The following is a 16,445-nucleotide window of genomic DNA, read 5'->3' on the forward strand; positions in this document are numbered from 1 at the left end:
ACCGGCACCGGCACCGCACGGCCCGGCACGGCTGCGCTCGGCTCGGCGTGGCACGGCTCGGCTCGGCTCGGCTGGACTCGGCACGGAGCGGCTGCCGCGGGACGGGCCGGCGCGGCCGCACTAAGATGTGCCATGAGCGGTCCGGCCTCGGCGCCGACCGGCCGCTCCGCCTGAGCCCCGGGCAGCAGCCGCCCGCTCGCCCGCTGCCCCTGGGGCCGTAGGGCCGCGCCGGCCCGCGCCCTGCCCAACGATGCCCCATCTCTGGCCGGCTCTCCGCGGCGTGCTCTGGGAATACTGGGCAGCGCTCCTGGTCGGCGGCTTTTGGGGCCAGTGCTCGCACGGGATGCCGCATGTCATCCGGATAGGTAAGGCCACCTCTCCCCGCGGGGACGGGCCGGGAGCGGCGGGGCGAAGTTAGGGGAACGGTGCCGGGGCGGGGGACGCGCTGCCCGGTGCCGGGCTGGAGGCTGCCGGCGGGCGCGGAGCGCGGACGGGCGCGGTGCTTGAGGGGCTGTGTCCCGGCACGGAGGGGTGCCGTGCCGCTGCCAAAGGGGGGTAACGCTCCCGGTGCGAGCAGCCGCCCTGGGCGCGGTGCAGTGGGGGTGCTAGGCACGGAGCAAAGGAGAGAGGAGCGATGTTTTGCCCCGGGGAGGAAGGATGCTGAGCCCCCGGAGAGGGGGGATGCTGTGCCTGCTCGGAGAAGAACCGAGCTGCCTGGTGCGAGGAGGGCAGCTATATCCCTGGAGAAGGGGATGCTCAGCCCCCGGAGAGGGGGGATGCTGAGCCTGGTGCAAGGAGGGCTGCAGTGCCGGCTGTGAGGAGAGGTGCTGTGCCAGTGCAAGGAGGGGTGCTGTGCCACTGCGAGGAGAGGTGTTGAGCCTGCTGCAGTCGGGGTGCTGGGCAGAGGTGCTTTGATCCCAGGCCAGAGGTGCCCGGCACAAGGGACAGGCAGTCTGGGGGGGCCCGTGGCACTGAGCCCCGCTGCCTGGAGGATGCCAGTGGGCTGGCTATGCCGCAGCCGCTGCTGAGGGCCAGGCATGTTTCATTGAATCGCTGAGGTTCTGGGGAAAATTAATTTTTAATAATGTTACATAAAGTAATTGCACAGATAACAGCTTGGGAAAGAGTCAACGATCTTTCTTTCTCTAATTAAACGAGATACTTGTTTAAAGCGTGTCATGTAAAGAGCAGCACTGATTTCTTGTTACATCCCATGTACTTGGCCATCGATACACACATTCCCAGGGATTTGCTGTCTGCCCAGTAAAATTTATAAGGACAGGTTTACCTATCTTTTCAGGGATCAAATTCTAACCCAGGGAAACTAGTGAAAACTGAATGTTTGTGAATATTTTAAAGTGGGGGAAAAAATGGTGTTATTTATCCCAAGGCAACTGCAAAGCAGCAATGTGAAAGCCAGTAAGAGAAAAATGCTAGTCCTGAGAGACAGCCGCTCTCTGAAGGGAAACACTGTCACCTCCAGCATGGTTTTGAATGACTGCGTGGCCCCGGATCATCTCATGGACAAGGACTTGAATCCTGCAGGGTAAAACATCTGCTCTCCCCTGGACTTCCATGAACAAGGCATTCCAGGCAGACATCGTCTTGGCATGTTGTAGTGCCGGAGATGTTTGGTGGAAAAGGTTAAGGGACCTGCCTCAGGGGCCTGGGCCCTGGCAGCTGCTGAACTTTTACTTGAGCCAAGCTGCTTGGTATGCTCAGCCAGAGCCTGCAACAGCTGGAAATGTTTCGTGCAACAGAAACCCACTCCCAGGAAAGCTCCTGTCACTGCTGACGGGGTACGCTGGGCTTTGCCAGTCCCACCACGCGAGCAGGGAGGAGGCATCCCACTGTGGCGTGGCAGATTCCCCCCCCCCCCCCCATCTATCACCAGCCTTGTCCCCACCAAGTGCCGCAGCAGCGTTTCTCTTCCCGGTGGCTCCGAGGGCACGGATCCCCATCCGTGTGCCCTGGGGAGTCCCGTTGCAGCTGGGAGCTCTGGGCTTGCAGCTCATCCTGCTTTTGGCTTGGCAGCAGCGGGCCTGGATGCTTGGTGGCCAGACCCGGCGTGCTGGCAGGCTGCCGCTCCGGAGGCAGCGTGCAAGGGGATGCTGCTGCGCAGGCAGATGCTCGCGGGGGGAACGGCCTGAAAGTCGCTAGAGCGAGGGATGCCAAGACCTCTGGGAATGCCAACGCGGCTTGTGGGAGACATCCCGGCCCAGGAGTATCCCTGCGGCTCTGTGGAGATGTTTAGCCTCATGCCCAGGTGCCTCAGTTGCCCTGAAAATGGATGTTCTAGACAGAGACCGAAGCAATTGCACAAAAGGAGCTTCCACCCCGGGAACTGCTGCAGCCCTGCACCGAAATCACTGGGGTTTTGCTGCAGCTCTGCTCCCCTTCTCCTGCAGCCCCACCCCCCTCATCCCAGCTCAGGAATGGGGGACACCGGTACGGGGTGGGTGCAAACACAGGGAGGTGAGCTGCAGGCAGCAGGCAGGGCTGCCCGCTGCGGGAGCCGCGCTGCGCATCGCCTCCGCCAGCGCTGCCGCCGCCGTGCCGAACGCGGGAGCGGCCCTGCTTTAATCACCGAGAAACACCCCAACATTCAGGACCTCGTTTAGCCTTTCTCTTCATCAGTAAAACAAGAAACTTAAAGATCAGGGGGAAACAAAAAGGAGCTTTAAAGGGGGCTACAGGGAGATCTGTGTTTACCTTCGCTCTCAGCTAAAACTGGCAGAATTTTGACCTCTTTTTTTTCTTTCCAGCCCATTGGAAAATTGCAGCCTTTTCCCCCCTGCATTAATTTGTGCCAAGCTGCCCTGGCTTTCAAGTAATTCTTTTAATTATTAGGTTATGCCAAGAAGTGGAGAACACTTAAATAAGTATTGTTTTAAAACTGAATATCAAACCAGAGAGAAAACAGGCAACTTTTCAAAGCTTTCTTGCTTTCCTATAAAGCTGACTATTAAAATAAATACAGGGAGAGATGTCTAAGGAGGGGAAGGAAAAGCCAAGAGCGCTCTTTCTCTCCTGAGTAAAATATAAATATTTAATCTCCACATCTAAACATAATCTATACATATACATGTACAAAGAAAATCCATGCCTTGTTGCTGGATCTTGTATTTATTTTTTATTATTAAGGAGGAGTTTGTATCTGAAGCTTATCCAACTGCTGTTCAATTATTACGCAATCTGTTAAATATTTGAAAGTGCTGTATCAGAACCCCCCCCCCCCCCCATCTAGATCTGCTGCACTCTCAAGGTGCTCAATTTAGCTCTGAGTTATTCTGCTTGCAAAGCCAGGGAACTGTTAACGGCGTGAGCGGAGTTACTCTGTGTTTACACCACTGTGACTGAGTGGAGTATGTGATGCTGCCAGCCCTGACTGCGGATGAGATCAGTGAGATTATACCTGTTATTAAGTGCTGCACTGAGCAGCTGACTATTTGCAATATCATGCCCCTCATATAGTAAAAGCAGAGAGAGCACGATGATTAAGCTGCCTTGGATAGGTTATTTATCTAACCTTTCTCTCGGATTAAAAGGCAGGTGTAGCACCCCTTCAAAGTGACAGGCAAGGGCTTGATGCTGTTTTGTAGAGCCTGATGGCCCCAACCTGAACAAAGCAAGGTGGGATGACTGGAATCGGTGTGGCATGTGAAGGACCAGCGTTTCGTTGCAGACCCCTTTCGATCGCCGGGCTTTGCTGAAGCACCACCAGGCATGACTCCGAGTGATTATTGTGATGGATGATGCGGGAGTGAGACAGACATGCAGATGGGGTGGGTGCCAATGCTTTGAGATTAATAAGTAATTGTAAAAAATCAGACTGCTGGAGCCATCAATCCATTTACAGCACTTGCATTTGTTGATTAGTGGTTTTTTTTTTGGATTCAAGGGCTCCTGAGGAGGTGACACGAAAGCCACACAGCCCATCCACACAGCCCATCGCTTCCCTTGGCCACCCCGGCTCTCGCAAGGAGCGACGTGGCTCCTGCCACACAGGCAGGGTGACAGGCAGGGTCCCCACAGCACACCCAGCACTCCGGTCCCCCAACACCGGCGGCACGTTCCCCTTGCCCTTCCTCTGCAGGAGAAGTACGCAGTGCCCGGGGAGGGGGAGGGATTTCATTTTGCTTTCTGCATTTTAAAAGGAATCACCTTCACCCCTGGGTTCTTGCTCTGTTTTACCAAGGTTACAGTCCTGCTGATATTAGTGGCAATAATTATACCTCCAGCATGTTTGAAAGTCCCACTCTCGTGTCACCAAAGTCACTGTGGGCTCTGGTTAAGCTTTTAAACAAACAGTCCTGCACGGAGGAATTTATCGGCTTTGATTTCTTGTAGTGTCTTTCTAAGCTGTGTTTGCATAGAGAAGGGGTCAGGGCATCGATTGTTTGTATGATTTGCCAGTAATAGGGGAAAGACAATCAAATGGGATTGGAATCTGCGTGGAAAAAAAAAATAACCATTGATTATTTTATATAAATACACAGAAAACAAATGCTTTGGGTAATTCTCCGCCTCTGTATGAGTGGCTTTTCTGAGGCTTATTATGCCTGTCTGGGATTTTATTTTGAAATCACCTTCCCACACTCTGCAAACGAAGTTTCATTTTTAAAAATAAAGGCAAACCCAGGCTTTCCCAGGCTGGAAAAGGCAGCGCCCACAGGCCTGGGAGCTGGGGTATAGGGGTGCTGCAGAGGTGATCCTAGGAAAGATGGGTTGGGTGTTTTTCAGTTAAGCTCATGGGTGGTGATGGGTTTGGCCAGTGTCCTTCAGGGAGGGGGTGGCAGGATGGTCCAGCCCCGCTCCTGCATGCGACAGCACTGGGGTGTGAGAGGGGCTGGAGGTCCACCTGTGGATGGGGGAGTCTCACCCAGAAAACGGCATGTGTGCTGGCTGAGACTCGATGTTTTACCCTTTTACACAATTGCAGCGTGTGTTCACCCTCTGCCACAGCCTCCCTGGGTTGGAGCCCCTGGCAGCTACCTCCTTGGCTGTGCACACCAGGCAGTGGATGTCGGGTGTTACCGCCCGGTGAGGATGCGGCAGCAGAGCTGAGCCAGCCTGAGTCTCCCGCCCAGGGTCTGGGGCGGGGGGGTCACCGAGTGCCAAACAATGAGCAATGTCTCTGCATGACCAGTGAGGCGATGAAATACGGTGGGGTTAGAGGAGCCGTCAGAGATTGAACCAAGATCGATGCGCTTCCCCCTCCCTGAAACAAATAGCTTCAGAGGCGCAGCCTCACGGCACCTGAGACCAGCCCGTGGGCTCAGGAACCTTCAGTGGGGGAACATCACCAGTGGGCAGCCCAACCACCCACCCCTGTGTTGTTCACTCCCTGGTCGGGAGAAGCAGCACACAGAAAGCAGAGCTGGGCTTCCCCAGACTGAGGGACCCCCCCCAAATCTCCCGGGGCCCAGCACACTGACAGGCTGCTTCAGGATTCTGGTTTCTGCATGTTCCCTGTTGTGAGTAAAGGGCTTTATAGGTTTGGTTTGGTTTTTCCTGGTTTTAAATCACTCTGTTGCCTTCGTGGCTTCTCTCTTGTATTTCTGTGGGTATTTCCACGGCCACGCACCCGCTGCTCAGGCATTTAATGGTTGATAAAGTTATTTCAGGTCATGAGATGTTTTGTGTGTCAGATAACGTATTCCAGTGATTTTCAGCAGGATAGGAGGGTGGCAGCGTAAATTGTTTGGTGGTAAATTAATTCTGAATGCATTTGAATAACAATGTTACCTCTTTATCGCAGAATAGTCTAATTATTTGGTCTTGGCATCCTCTTGAGAACTTCATACAGGAAATAAAGATCAAACCACAGACTGGAGGGGAAAAAAAAAAGACCCTCATTCATCACAGGGGGCAAGAGTACCGCCAAAATAAACAGACCTACTTAGTGCCAGGCTGCTTCCTCAGGGCAGGCACATCCCCCTGGCTGCGTGCACCAGCACATCCACATCCCCATGGGCTGAATTGATGCAGAGATTTATGCAGAACTTGGGTGTAGAAGGAGCCTTGCGTGGTCTCTGGGTGTGCAGAGGGGGGGTGATTGTTCTGCCTGGGCGGGGGGGGGAAACACGCCTGCGCAAAGAAAGCTGCCTGCTCGTGCCGCGCTGCCATGGCTGGGTTTATCACCGGCAGCTGCAAATCCACCTTCAAACCTCATCTCTCTCCATCTCTGGATGTTTTTATTGCTGGAACTAAGTGGAGGGTTGATACTATAAAAAGGTTCCCATAAAGTCGTGCGCAGAACGATGCTGAAAGTAATTCCGTCTCCAGCGAAGTTGGGTGTCCCTTGTCCTGGTAAATGAAGTGCTCCTTTGGTGCAGCTCAGCACTGGCACTGAATTAGCAATCCTAAATGCAGCCGGGTTTCTCCTTCCCTCCCCTGCGGTGGGTATGATGCCAGAGCAGCCCAGGGCTGGCAGCTCAGCAGAGGGCACTGTGCCTCCCCGGCTCGCTTCCGCCTGCACCAGGCCACCCTCATCCTCCTCCTCCTCCTCCATTCTCTTCCATTAGCTATCATCCCTGATTTCCAAGCATTTCCATGGAGTAGCTCTGCCAGAATAGCTTCAGAGACACAATATCACACAAAACCCAGCACTGCACGCTCAGTTTGTAGCAAGCATTAAGCCTCATAATCCAGCGTATTGCGTTTCTGCCCCCGGTTACGCCGTGCAGTCTCCTTCCCCTCATTTTGGCTAGGGGTTTCATGTGATGCTGTCTAGACTGGGGTGGTTTTTTTCCCTTCCCACACTTAGAAGACAGGCTGGTGGAAGTCTCTGGGTAAGGCAGATAAGGAGTTGAAAGCACCAGAACTCGATGGGCGAAGGGAGGGGAGGGAAGAGAGGCTGAGGGCTGTGCGGGAGGATAAAACCTGTGCTATGGCAATGCTGCCAAAGGGAAGGGATGGAAAGGAGGAGCGCTGGTTGTCTTAAAGGTGTGAGAGTCGAAGTCACTGCGACTGCAGACGTTGGGTGTTTGCAGTGACTGCGGGTGGGGGGGGAATCCTGATGCCCCATCAGTGAATACTCCCAGCTTCTGTGCTCCATGGAGACTCAAGCTTGTTGTTCCAGGCAGGGATTGTCTCGGTTTGGGCTGATGTAGAGGGGATTCAGCTGTTATGGAGCTTCACACATTACTTCTGTTCGTTAACAGTAAAAACCCGGATAATGTGCTGGTATTTATTACTCATAATAAAGTCTAAACCAGATGCAGGTTCTTACCGCAAGCAAGAGCTCTGAAAGCAGGTGGGAAGCTGCTTTGTCTTCGCTCCAGCACAGCTTTTCTTTGTGGCTGCCTCTCTTTTAACCCCTTCAGCTCTCGCCTCCTGCTGCCCCCCTCTTGCTGTGGGGGGGAACCTTCCTCTGGCATTACAGCTTCGTTCCTCAGGTTTGTGCTATGAGACGCTCGCCGTGTCGAGTGTTACCTGAGGGTTCAGCAGCATCGTGTCTCCTCGTGCTTTAAACCTGCAGTGAGACATTGTCCATTGTCCATTATCCATTGTCCATGGAGGGCAAATCCTATGAGGAGCAGCTGAGGGAGCTGGGGGTGTTGAGCCTGGAGAAGAGGAGGCTGAGGGGAGATCTTATTACGACCTACAACTACCTGACAGGAGGGTGCAGAGAGGTGGGCAATGGTCTCTTCAGCCCAGTGACAGGAGATGGGAAAAGGGGGATGGGCTCAAGCTGCACCAGGGCAGGGTCAGAGCAGACATTAGGGAAAAGTTCTTCCCTGAAAGAGTTGTGGGGATGTGGAACAGGCTGCCCAGGGAGACGGTTGAGTCACCAACCCTGGGTGCGCTTGGCTGGGCACACAGCTCTCCATAAGGAGATGAAGAGGATGCTGTGGGATAAACCTGCCACAATGCTTAGTAGTACAAAAGGAAAAGAGGAGGAAATAGGAAATACAAAATTTCTGGGTTGGATGCCATCTGGCATCAGGAGGAGAGACACTGCACAAAAACTACCTGAGAAGTCACTCCAGCAAGGCACAGCGTGCTGCATGATGGTGATAAACTAAAGATCTGGGCACAGGAGATTTTGGGAACAGGGCTGTGGTTTTCTGTTGTGATTTGTTCCTGCCTGCACCCATTGGATTTGCAGGCAAAGCCCCCCTTAAAGCAGCCTGAAAGATACTGCAACACATTTTGCCAGCTGCCTGAGCCAGAGCATGACATTGGTACAGGAGGGCTCACTTGGGCATCGCGCGGCAGGAGCACATGGAGCTGTCCTGCCAGCCTCCCTGCCAGCCTCCCTGCCTCCACCAAGCAGGCTTTTACAATTACAAAGGCTTTTGAGCCTGATTGATTGAAATTAGCCTTCCATCCTTGACATCTGCAAGCAGGAGCTTCAGGAGCATTCATTAGTGTCGCTGCAGCAGCTCAGGTTGTAACGGTGGTTCGGGTGTCCAATGAGGAATGGGAAGAGGCCATTGACTGCTTTTAGTAGGCCACTGGATACTCATTAGCCAGTAATGACATTTGATTGCTACAGCGAGTCCTTTGTTCAAACCAGGGGTTCAGAGGTGAACAGACCAGCTCCTTGAACTCGCCAGTACCCAGGTGAAGGGGAATGTAAACTGGCCTGAAAATCACAGAGTGGGGGCTGCAGAACGCAAGCGCCATCCGAGATGGGGAAGCAGGAACCAGCGTTACCGTGGGCAGCCTCCCCCCCACTGCAGTGGAGAGATGGCTGTCATCTCCTCCTTCTCTCCTGGGATGAAACAGTAAATAAAAGCTGGTGTAACCCACAAATTTAGCTGAGTTACGGCTGTCTGTTGGGGCTGAAGTGTTAGACTTGTCGGTTAGCTTTGAGGTGAATTCAAGGCGCTGAGAAGTGAAGTCGCAGCGGCAATTTTAAATGCTCCCCCCCTGCCCTTGAGACACTGCACCTGCCCAGCCTGAGGGAGCTTTTCCCTGGCTATGGCAGCAGTTGGATGTTAGAAACAGGGTTGGTTTTGTTATGGATGGAACAGCCAGCCTCATGCTCAGCAGAGGATCCGAGAGTGGATTTTCACACAAAGGATGGACCCAGGCGTTGCTTTGGGAGCTGCACACACCGCCCCAGCCCCTCCAGCTTTAGTGACACGGTGCCTGCCTGAGGGGAGCTGCTCCGCTGGCAAGTTGGCCTTTAAGTCATCAGTGAAGAATAATGTGTGTGTCTGCCTCGCCGTGGTGCCTGGGAGTTTGAAAAAGAGATGGCTGTTCTGATTGCTGTATAAATAAAGGTTTTCTTTAAAGCAAACAGGTGCTGCTCGGTCTGAATGGCTCTGATATATGCCTCACCGGAGGGGAATTATTAATCTCTCATATTCTGCACAAGGGTGGCTGGTATATTTTTCCTAGTGAGAATTAGAGCAGATCAGGACTGTCACTTCCGACTTTCTACAACCACTCAGGTTTTTATATAGATGGAAAGAGTTCCGGGTGACATCCAACCACAGCATGGGCAGCGACAGGGTCTGGATGCTCCACGTTGGAGAAGGAAAAAGAAACTATCCTCAAAGAGCAGAGCATAAGAGCATCAGCTGCCTTCTCATCGCTGGCTTTGCCTTCGACTTTACAGAGTTCCTTGGGCAAGAAGGTGGTTTCCAAGAGTTGGTGTATTTTCTCCTGGGGCAGCATCGGACCTGTAGGACACTCGGCAAATAACATCTTGCAGCAGCTTCAGTCACTGCCAATGCATGACTTGGAGCACTTGCTTTGTTCTCTGTGTTGAGAGTCACAGGAACATGATGGCACCGGGCTGTGACCTGGAGACTTTTTAGGAATAACTCTGCTCGGCGATACCGTAGTCATAACGTGATATGATACAGGAATGTTTGTATTCCCTCCTCCAGATTCTTGTTACAAGAAGTTTATCACAGAGCATTTCAAATGCTTTTTTCCCCAGAGAAAGCATCCAGCCATTAGGTATTTCCTTTGTAAAGCATGTCTGTTAGCTTAGCTTGTGCTGTTATTTATTAATACCGCTATAAGGCATTTCAATGACATGCTTTGCCTGAGTTTTTCCAAAGCCTCTGACTTTACCAAGCTCCTGCTCCTTTCCTGGGGAAGCAGAAGTAAGCTTGCTGTAGAGAAAGAAACATGAGACAGACCTGCCAAAACCAAGGCCAGAAAACTTGCTGGCCAGAGCTCCAGAGGGACACAGAGGTGGGCGGTTTCTCCGAGTCTGAGATATTACATCTTTCGTTTTGATTTTCTTATAATCTCCCCTTTTTGCTCTGATTCTTGTGATGCCTTTGCTCCCTCTGCCCTGCTCCCAGCCCAGATGCTGTAGCTTGTGGCTGGGGTGCCTGCTGATGCTGGTGGTGCAGGGCAGGTTCCTCCTATCCGTATGCCGATGGAGCAGGCGCTCCCTGTTCCTGAGCCCTGAGCTGTCCTTCAGCAGGCTGTGAATCTGAGCCTCTGTGCAGCCTCCTGCCTGACACAGCAGTCTGGGGCAATTTCTTCCTCTCCAGTGATCTTCTGCAGCTCCCCAACCCAGCTGCTGCTGTGCCATGAGCAGCATCACAGCTGAGGGTGTGAGGGCTGGGACAGGGGGGGCTCTGCCTGTCACCCTGCCCATGGCACAAGGGGCACTGCCCATCACCCTGCTCATAGCACAGGGGGCTCTGCCCTTCACCCTGCTCCTGGCACAAGGGGCTCTGCTCATGACCTGGCCACCAGGTGAGGAAGGTTCAGATCCTCAAGAGCTTTGGGAAGGGAAACTGGTCACTTAGCACTGCAGAACTCCCAGCTGTCGTTCCTTCATTGGACGTGCAGCAAAAGGTACACCATGATTAACCTTAAAAGTGTAAGCTCTCTCTTAGCCCATGCGAGACAGATTTATAATATTTTCTCTTCCTTTTTTAACACTGGATTCTTAGTGCAGACAGTGATTTATTGAATAATCAATTTCCTTATCTATGTAATACATTAAAGCAATCCATCAATGCCAGATAATCAATCCAGCTCGTGATTTTAAGTGTCTAAGAGTGTATGTATGTGTACTTGTATATATATTTTCCTCCTGTGTCGTTGTCAGGCCAAATAATGTCTCCCTTTCTGTGCTCCTTTTTCAGTGACTTTTGTTTATGGTGTGTAAAAGAAAATCACGACATTATATTACACCTTGTAAGTTTTACGGTACTTGAGAGGTTTATGCGGTATGAATGTAAAGGGCAATGCAATAATGCAAAGGGCAGTGAGACATTTTTAAGCACAGAAGGATACACACAGAGCTGCAGAGATAAATCTAGGTGGATAATCATCCCACAGTGTCTCTCCTATTTATGAGAGAAGAAGACATTCACTGCAAATCATGCTTCAGGTCACTTTTGCCCTGGTCTCTGGCTCTGCTTTGCGTTATAGGTTGCTGAAATTGTTCTTAATCTAATTTGGGATCTGGTAGAGATCTGTTGCTGTGCTGCACCCTGTGCCCAGAGGAGGTGGGCTCACCCCAGTGAAGGGCGATGAAATTCCCCATTGCTTACGTGGCACGCTGGTCCTGTCCAGTTCAAGGACTTGAGTAAATGGAAGATCGTTTGGCTGTCCTCTGTGAGTCAGCAAAAGATTATCTCAAGAATTAACCATGGCAGGAAGCAGGGGAATCAAAATTCCCCACCCTCAAGTTGCAGATAGTTTAGGTGGGGAAGAAGAGCCTGGGTCCAGAGTCTCCCCATGCTTTTTTGGGTGTTTGCTTCTGGAGTCTGCTCAGTTTGAGCTGGGCAGAGAACTGCCTCTGGGAACGGGTCTGGGAATTTGAGCAAACACTGTCCAAACACAGAGAGAGAAACTTGGTGGCATCCTGCTGCTGTTAAGATTTCTTAAACAATCAAGCAGCAAATCCTTCTCAGATGTGAATATTCTGAATTCAGCATTTGTAATTAGCAGGAGGCAAAATGTCATTACATTTTGAGGTCAAGCTCAGTTTTACACATAGGTCACAGTTCCATGTGCTTCATTCAAAATCCAATTTGTTTTGTGGGCTGACGATGGCAGAAGCGCTGAGTGTGATGTGAGCTCCACATGCTCAGTACTCTCTGCTGCAGGATTTTTGCCTTAATGACTTTCAGTTTTTGATTGTCTGGCACTGAGATGGGATTTTCCTCATTTGAACCATTCATCAAGAATTCAAAAACCTATCTGGAGGCTGGAGGTCTGGATACCAAGTGCTGTGGAGTTCCTGAGGTGTCAAAGCAGGCTGAATGGTTGGTGTCTTGCTTCCTACGCTCAGCAGCTCGGAGCACTTTGGGTTTGCAAACCCAAGGGCAGACCCCTCTTTTGGCAGAACACCCCTGGGATGAGAGATGGGGAGAGGGGAAACTGCAGGAAAATCCTCTGGATCCTTGTCCCTCTCCTCTGGATACCAGTTCTGCAGAACCAGCAGCTTCACCACAGAGCCCTGCACCTCCCACTGCTCGAGGTGACATCACGGCTCAATTTCTTTGGCAGTAACACTATAACCACTTGAAGCTGAAACAGGGACCCGTAAAAAGGAGGTTCTCGGTTTAAATTTCTGGCCCATAAAAATCTTAAAGGTCTGTTTTCCCTTTATAGGGAAAGAAAACCATTTTCTTCCTCATTTTACGCACTTTTCTTCTGAGGAATTTTTATTTCTGCAAGATGAGGTTCTGTCATCTTTGCTTAGAAGAAATTCAGAGCAGGTCCTTGGACCTGTAGCTTCAGGCTGATACCCAGGCTTGGCTCATAATACTTCAATGGCAACACGATCATCTGTTTCTTTTCCTATTTATCTACATCCTGGGGAAGGGGGTTATCCAGAAACTGTGTTGCATGATCCTAGATGAAGCCGATAGCAGTTTTTAAAAGGTAGAGCTTGTCTTTGCACAGATTATCAACTTCACTTAAGATTACAGTTATAAACAAAAGCGTTCAATGGAAACAATCCTCTGCTCTTCTGGCAGCCACCACCAAGCCCAGTGATGGGTTTCCCTAGGCAAGACTGCGTGCACACGTGCCCATCTATTTATAAACCGAGAAGTAAAATGATAGTTACATCCATATGTGCTTAATTTTCTTATACATTAACGCAGCAGTGATTATTTGAGGAAAAACATGAAATATTTTCTTGTCTGCACAGCGACTTTATATGTTTAAGAAGTGGCAATTTCATTTGCTGGATCCGTTTCTTCCAATTAGAGGGAGAGCAATGGCATACTAAAATCTGAAACCCAGCCTGATTTGCATGTCCTTATCTTCCCATTATGAATTCGCATTTAGGTTTAGTACTTTTTGGAGGCAATTCTAATCTAATTAACTTTCCCTCTCTTTCCTTCTCCTTCTCTTACTCCGAGCTTTCCTCCCCCAGACACTTTGAGTGAAGCAACTGCTCAACCTCATGTGTGAGAAAACCCCACGGTCCATGTTCAGGGTCTGACCTTGGCAGACGTGACCTGACACCTCATCCTGCCTTGATAGTACCCTCGGTCCCCTCACACTGCATCTCCCCCCCACGCTACCTTCATTTCGGATGCTCAACTCCACTCGTCCCCCTCATTGGAGGGAAGGAATGAGTACAGTTTAAATTGTGGCCAAGCTGTGCTTTCTCCTATTTTAGGATAAAATTGCACACACAGACTCACTCAGCAGCTGGTTGGTGGGATTTTTGCCTATTGCCAGCACGTGGAAACAAAACAGAATCACAGAATCACCAGGCTGGAAAAGACCTTTGAGATCAAGTCCAACCATTCCTGTCCTTTACTCACCCACATTCCTGAGCACACCTCATCTTTTAAACACACCCAAGGTCAGTGACCCAACCCAATCCCTGGGCAGCCAGTTCCAATGCTCAACAACCGTTTCAACGCTCAGTATGTTCCTTGTTTCCTAAAGATCCTGCAAGGTGCCACCAGGCTGGATGACAACACCAAGTGTTCCACACAAGCTGCACCCAGCCCTGCTCAGATTACTACCTGGGAGTTTTTCCCCCAACGTCTCTACTTAGCCCTGGCCCAAGCATCCAACCTTCTCTGATGATGTTACTAAGGTCATTCAGTGTGGTTACATGACTGCGCTTGGTGTTTGTGGGAAACCCTATTTCCATATGAATTATGAATGTTTACGCCAACAGGACTGTAATTCGTAACCTGTTATGACAGCAGCATTTTGAAAGAAAACACAGAGAAAACAGGGTAATAAAACTTGCCATTAAGGGAGTGGACTTGTGGGTCCTGGAAGGAATTCCTGTCCAAGGATTATTTATAATCATTACACACCAAAATGTGGTTTTGCATTTTTATTGCTAGCAAATTACTTGTAAACCCACCAGGGAGCTAATGATTTTTCCTCTGTGGCCATGCTATTTCATTTTAGGTGGGTTTTTTTATATACAATTTTTTTGGAACCAGTTAAGCCATAACTTTTGATTTATAATTACAATCGTTACTTCTAAATGGCCTGGATACTAAGGGGTTAACCATCCTTGGATTTCAGCTGGCAAAAATCTACAGGACAGTGATGGATTTCAAAGGGAGAATGGCTGGTGGTGCCTGGGCGGCTTTTCTCTGGATTGCTTTAATGGTGCTAACTATCTCTAATGGGGAGCACGGATTATTTATGGCCTTCAGTAGCTTCTCATTAATTTTACAGTGTGCTTGGTTGAAGATTCCTGATTTCTCAGCTTCTTCATTAGTGTTACCTGTTCAACAGGGCAGAGTAATGGGAGTGACATCAGGAAGGGGCAAGCACTCCCCTCCGGATTCTTTTAGGGGAGGGCAAAGGGAAGGTGAAGCTCTGGAGAGCGCCAAGGAGAAGGTGAGGAGCAGGGACCAGGTTTTAGAGACTTTTCAATCTCCCTATCTGGGCAGCCGACACGGGTCTGTGGGCACTCTGCACATCCCTGCACCGCCTTCTCCTGTGCTCCAGTTGCCTGGGGCTGGTTGCTGGTGCTAAAGTGTCCTGGATGTGTCCCTCATCATCCTGGATGGTCCTGGCCCATCATCCCAGACACATCCCTGCCCATACCATTGCTCCCCTGCCCATCATCCTGGACACATCCCTGCCCATCATCGCAGACACATCCCTGCCCATACCATTGCTCCCTTGCCCATTGTCCTGGACGTGTCCCTGCCATTACTGATGGTCCCCTGTCTAGCACCAGCGAAGGTTTCTGGCCATGGCAGCTCCTGCTTCCCCTGCTGCAGGAGGGCTGTGCTCAGAGGTGCCTCCGCTTTACCTCCTCTCCTCCGAACACCTGGGCACTCGCGCTCTGCCATGGGCGCAGCAACAGCTCACTCAGCAACTCCTCAGGCCATGCTGATCATTCAGTGGAAGAACACCATGGCTGCAGAGAGGAGCAGGAAGCTCAAGATCAACCTTAATCTGAAGGTCAAGCCCTAAATTATTCTTTGCCGTGGTTACAGGGGTACCTACACTGTTGCTCCTGCTGCACAGTCCTGGTGCAACATAGGTGGGAGCTGCCTGCCAAGGGACCCCAGCTTGGAGGCAAGCCATCTACTCATGTCCCCTGAAGCCCTCTGCCCCGACCTGGAATTCTCTGGGCACAAATTGCAAAGGGGTGGAAACGTTTGTTAGATTTTTGGGGATTGTGGAACATCTGCACGTTCGGTGCCGGTGCCAAAACCAGCACAGGACTAATTGCATTTCCCATCACAACGTAGCTGTTTGTCAGAGCCACGTTCCCTTCACAGAATTTCAAAGGTCTATTTTTAGGCAAGTGTTTTTTGATCTTCCCTTAAGCTCCCGTTCGGCTCCGTTACCGGCTCCCCGCCTGGCTTTGAACAAATGACTTTGCTCTTCTGCGCCTTAATTCTTGTACTTGTAAAACAGGGCTCAGCCCACTCCCTGCTTCTCTGGGCTGTTGTCACGCTGAGGGGCTTTAAAGGGGCTTTAAAGGCTGCGACGGGGCGGATGCAAATAGCTGCCACTGCTGCAGGGTCTTTGAGGCAGAGGAGATAGGGATGAGCAGGCACAACCCTCTTAAACCAGTGAAATGCTGAGATTACAACCCGGGACTCTCTGACTGGAGTAGTTCTGGAAAAAAAGGAGTATCCTAAATATGTTTAGCTGCTTATTTAACGAAGATTAAAAAAGTTATTTATTGAAATTTAACAACTGTTTACTCAATATGGGACTGTAAAGCCTTAAAAACATACTCTTAATAATCCCTTGGTATTTAACTAATGTACAATAGTGTGTGCTATTACATCCCAATTAAATCCCTATTTGAGACACTTAATTAAAAAGGAGGCTATAATAAGCTCCCAATCATTTGGCTCCCCAGCCAGAACCATACGGCCAAGGATTCTGCGCGTCAGGCGGTGCCAAGCACGTGCTGCAGCAGAGGCTGTGCCTCTGCCAGGGGTGCGCCAGGGCTGGAGGAGGGACGGGGTGCTGCTGCCCCACAAGTCGGTGCCCATGGGTGCTGTCAGGACAGCTTCAATCCGAGGATATAACAGAGCCGTGGATGCCAG

The 16,445-nt window shown here is 50.9% G+C and overlaps 1 protein-coding gene across 1 annotated transcript in view; it reads left to right on the forward strand.

The window, feature by feature from the left end:
- Window positions 1-250: 250 nt before the first annotated feature.
- GRIK3 (glutamate ionotropic receptor kainate type subunit 3) overlaps window positions 251-16,445 on the forward strand; it is a gene marked incomplete at both ends in the record, with an annotated part of 113,288 nt that continues 97,093 nt past the window's right edge. Inside the window, one exon of the mRNA XM_084274322.1 lies at window positions 251-365. Within this exon, the coding sequence (XP_084130448.1) occupies window positions 251-365 (115 nt within the window). The remainder of the gene's footprint in view (window positions 366-16,445) is intronic.

The sequence above is a fragment of the Gallinula chloropus genome (assembly GCF_964237585.1).
Source record: "Gallinula chloropus genome assembly, chromosome: 22".
NCBI lineage: Eukaryota > Metazoa > Chordata > Aves > Gruiformes > Rallidae > Gallinula > Gallinula chloropus.